At 26.5% G+C, this 4498-nt stretch overlaps 1 protein-coding gene across 1 annotated transcript; it reads right to left on the bottom strand.

Annotated features, from left to right (window-relative positions):
* Positions 1-946: 946 nt before the first annotated feature.
* On the bottom strand, positions 947-3037 carry PVX_011110 (variable surface protein Vir18-like; the record flags this gene model as incomplete). The annotated part of the gene is made up of 3 exons (XM_001612466.1): positions 947-1586; positions 1679-2335; positions 2420-3037. The coding sequence occupies 3 exons, from the start codon at positions 3035-3037 to the stop codon at positions 1434-1436; spliced, it is 1428 nt and encodes a 475-aa protein (XP_001612516.1). The 3' UTR covers positions 947-1433.
* Positions 3038-4498: the final 1461 nt, after the last annotated feature.

Below are 4498 nucleotides of genomic sequence, written 5' to 3'. Positions count from 1 at the left end.
ATTTAAGGTGAATTATTAAAGGGAGAAGTATAATTGTTTTACACAAATGGCATGTCAAATTTTAAATTGATGGCCCATTTATTAAGTTAGAAAAATTTATTAAGAAAAAATATATGAAAATGCTCATATTAAATGAATAAAATGTGTATATATATAATACAGAAGAATAATATATTAATTAMAATAAATACTTACCTCCAATAATATTAAAACAAATGGGCTATTATTGCACAATGCTAAGTTATACATACCGTTTAAGAGAATCATCTGATGATATACACTAAATTATAGTAAATATTTTTTTCGATAATTTCATAAAAGTATCCTAGAAAAATATTAATTATTTGTAGAGCGTCCTAATGAGTTCATAATCAATAAACTTATAATTAATTTAATAACATTTATGTTGAGTATTTTATTTCTTTCATAAGTACATGATGATTACATATTTTGTTAGGTGTTATTATATAATGGTTTGCGAAAATAAATGGCATTTTCCTGATAAAAATATTGGGAAAGGGGATTGTAACCATACTTGTGACTATTATACAATATTAAGAAATGTATATTTTTATGTTTTTTAGTTCGTAACAGTTTTTAATAATTCGCAACAAATACACATATTAATAAAGTTCTTCAATGAATATGATATATTTTACACTTACATATATTATTGTATAGAATGTTTTATAATTATATTCCTGTTGTTCCTAAAATATTGATGATACATTTTCATAATTGGCATTTTTTTTTATATCTTTTCCATATATATTTATTAATAGCTTAAAAAAAAGTTACAAAGTTTCTATAAAAATGTATTATTTGTATATAACAATAATATTTATTTTTATAATATAAAAAATTTATTCATTAGCGTCTATTTAATAGCAAATTTTATTTAGTTATATACCTTTATAAAGCATCGTTATCAGTTAATATAGCTTAAAAGTGGTAAAAAAGAAAAATTTTTTCCGATATCATAACTCTTTTTTAATTTTATGTTAAGGAAGCAAAAAATGTTATCCATATAAGCACTAAAAAAAAGTTTATTCTGTTTTAGTTTTTGATTAAAAAAATAGTATATTAAATAAAACAAAATATAAATACCTAAGTTGAACTAACTTATACGTGTATTTACTAAACAAAGTATTTTTCATTGCATATAATCTGAATAACACTTTAAATAATAGACATGATTTAAAAACTTATAAAAAAAAATGCAGTATTGTTATTGTCACATGCTGATTACAATAGTGTAATCCAATTTTCCTTATATCTTTTCTAAAATTGTGTATAATAAAAAATATGATGCAAATATTTCTGTGCTAATTTAACAAACAAGTTCACTAAAAATAAATTACTAAAAAAGGTATTCATATTTAATGTTTAATGTAAAATAAGAATTTTAACTTTTTTAGTATTCATATTGATCACTATGATGAATATTCAAAAGCACTATATGAAAATGGAACACTTCTTTCTTCACTTCCAATTGAAGGTTGTTGTAGTACCCTTTGTAGCTTTTCGTTCATATGCGACTGTTTCTTCCGATTCCTCTTAGTAAGAATCCTCCATAAAGGAGTGTACTAAAAAAAAAATTGAAATATTTACAATTTAATAATTATATATAAATAAAATAACATGAATAATTACTTTGATGCAGTAAATTTGGTTTTACTTTAAAAAGAAGGCTTAGCAACAGAACAATTCCCATGGGTATTGAAGTATTTATGACATTGTCTTTGTTGGCTTGTATTGTACTGAAAATTTTATTAAATATACCTGATTTATCACCAACATCATCAGTTAATTCGTCACCTTGTCCTGTAATACAAGAATCTCCATTACATAAAACATCACTGACAACTCTTAAGGAATGAGAACCTTCAATACCAGAACTTTCACCGTCAGCAGTGTTAACACGTAAAACATCAATATGATCGCTATTTGGACTATGTGAAGCATCATGATTATGACCTCCATCACCACCTGTACCAATTCCGCCTTGAGGAACAAGAAATTCATCACCAGAAGCTAAATTATTAGATGGTGTTGTAATACCACTTGTATCCTGAATTCTAGAAGGATGCTGTCCATCAACATGTTCTTCACCAAGAGTACTTTTATCTACAATAGATCCATTAACAGAATTTGCAGCAGCAGCTTCCTTATTATCATCGATTAAACCTTGATTTATTTGAGCACGAACACATTGATCTTGATGCTGATTACAGCCTGCATTTTGGCCACCAGGTTGATCAGCTGCAGAAATACCTTTTTTTATATCTTCTACTTGAGAACTACTACTTGAATGGGAATCCCCAGTATCACGACTCTGTGATGATAGTTCACCTTTAGGGTTACCTAATTCACCGTTTGCAGGGGGAGTTTAGACGATTAAGGGTTCCGTCTGAGTTACTATTGTTTCAGGATTAACCGAAGACTGACGAACTATTGATTTAGACCTATCATCTTGAGTACCAAGAGAACCAGTAGAAGGCGTTGTTTGGGGTTCTTTTAGTGAATTTACTTTTTCTTTAGAAGAGCCAATATTTCGTTCTAGTGAATTTTGTACTTCTGGACTTCTACTTTTAGGATTCCGTGAAACTAATCCTGGTGATTTAGCTTTTTGTTCCTTTGCAGGAACGGTTTTTGGTTTACATTTCGCATCTCCTCTACAAGGATCTTTATTTGTTTGTTTTTCTGGAACCGGTCTATTGGGAGGAGGCACGACAGGGTTTTTACATTTAGGAGGATCAGGACATTTGTTTATAAATTCCTTTATTCTGTAAATACTTTCAATTGGATGAAATCCTGATAAACGATAACAATGCTGTAACTGTTTAGATTTTTCAGTTATATTTTTCCTTATTTCATGGCAATTTCTACAGTAATTTTTTGGGTCACTATAGTTAAATTTATCAATTTTATGTTCAATTTCAGTTTTTGTTTTAATATAATCACTCGTACATGTAGGACCATACAGTTTTTGGTACATATCAGTTACCATACTATTACGTTTCCGCCAGTCTGCCATTATTTTTTATTACGTAATCTTACCTATTCTTCTTATAAATTAATAATTTGGGAAAATAATATATGTATATGTGTAGACACATTTATTTATTTGGATATAGTTTTTTCGCATTAGAGCTTTATAATATTACAATTCGGTATATATTAAGAATTCTAATTATAAATGCTACGAATAAATGTGTCTTAACATAGAAGTATTACATTTTTAAAATAAATCAATGAATTATTATAAATAAAAAACACATGCAAATTAATAATTGTTCATATGAGTAATTGTAAAATAATGAGATTATTATTCATAATGCTTCAAATGTAATTTTTGTTATCTTCTAATATATTCATAACTCGACGAAATCATGATAAGATTTTAAGCGTTTATACTTTGCATCGCTCTTACTAAATATATTATATTAATAATTCACTAACTTAAATCTTTTAGGTATACTTTTCATATTTAGGGCAGGTAAAAATTTCGTTTTATAATGGTTATTATTAAGGGTACATCTAAGGAATTGTGCTTGTGTCTTTGATACTAAAATATAGTCTTCGCTTTCATACTTTAGATTTAAAGCCTTTTCTACATCATAATTTTTGTAGATATGTATTTATTCAATTTCTATTGTGGCGTGTTTACACATTAACTAATTTTCTGACGTTACACACAATGTGTTTTAATGAAGCCTTTTAATTGAAAATACGAATATTTATAGTTTTACATGAATACGTAAGAAGATTATTTGTACACTTAGTTCAGCAAATAAAAAAATTAACACATTTTACTAATTAAGAGTTTCATATCATTGATAAAGCGAAAAAGGGCCTTTTTTAATGTATGATACTTTTCAAAAAATGTTGATTATGATAACATAAATTCCGTGGAACATTCGAAAAAAGAGGACTCATTTCTTTATAAAATATGACGCGAAATCGTAATTACATAATGTGTTATATGCACACTGTATTTTAGGAATGTACGAATTCTGCAATTTATGCGAAAACGATATTATTCACAATAGTTAATTTGAATTCAGGGTTAAGTTTCACTGTTATTATATTACCTTGAGAGCCCCATTGATGCAGTGTCATAAAAAAGTCTTATATAATTTACAATAATGTTATTATAAAAGTAAAAATAAATCCACGTTTTGTGGAATATTTGAATAGCATAATGTTCTTATTTAAAAAAGGAATTTTTTTCATTGTACAAATAAAATAGAATTGTCTATACATTAAAGCGAATAGAAATGTGAATAGTATGTCAATTCGTGTAAGGATGTTCTTGTAAAAATTATTTAAATAAAGAAATAGTAAATAGAAATATTTTCTGATAATATGATTTTTTAATATTATCCAATGCTTTAATTTTTTTTATAATTTAAGTTAAACTGCTTTATAGGCGGACACATCTTTTGTTGCACCTATTAAGGTGCGCGAAGTGATTAAAAAATTTAAGTGATACGTA

This window comes from Plasmodium vivax, genomic scaffold (genome assembly GCF_000002415.2).
Source record: "Plasmodium vivax scf_6590 genomic scaffold, whole genome shotgun sequence".
In the NCBI taxonomy this organism is placed as follows: domain Eukaryota; phylum Apicomplexa; class Aconoidasida; order Haemosporida; family Plasmodiidae; genus Plasmodium; species Plasmodium vivax.
The sequence above is the reverse complement of the archived record's forward strand: the minus strand, read 5'-3'. Positions and strand labels throughout refer to the sequence as shown.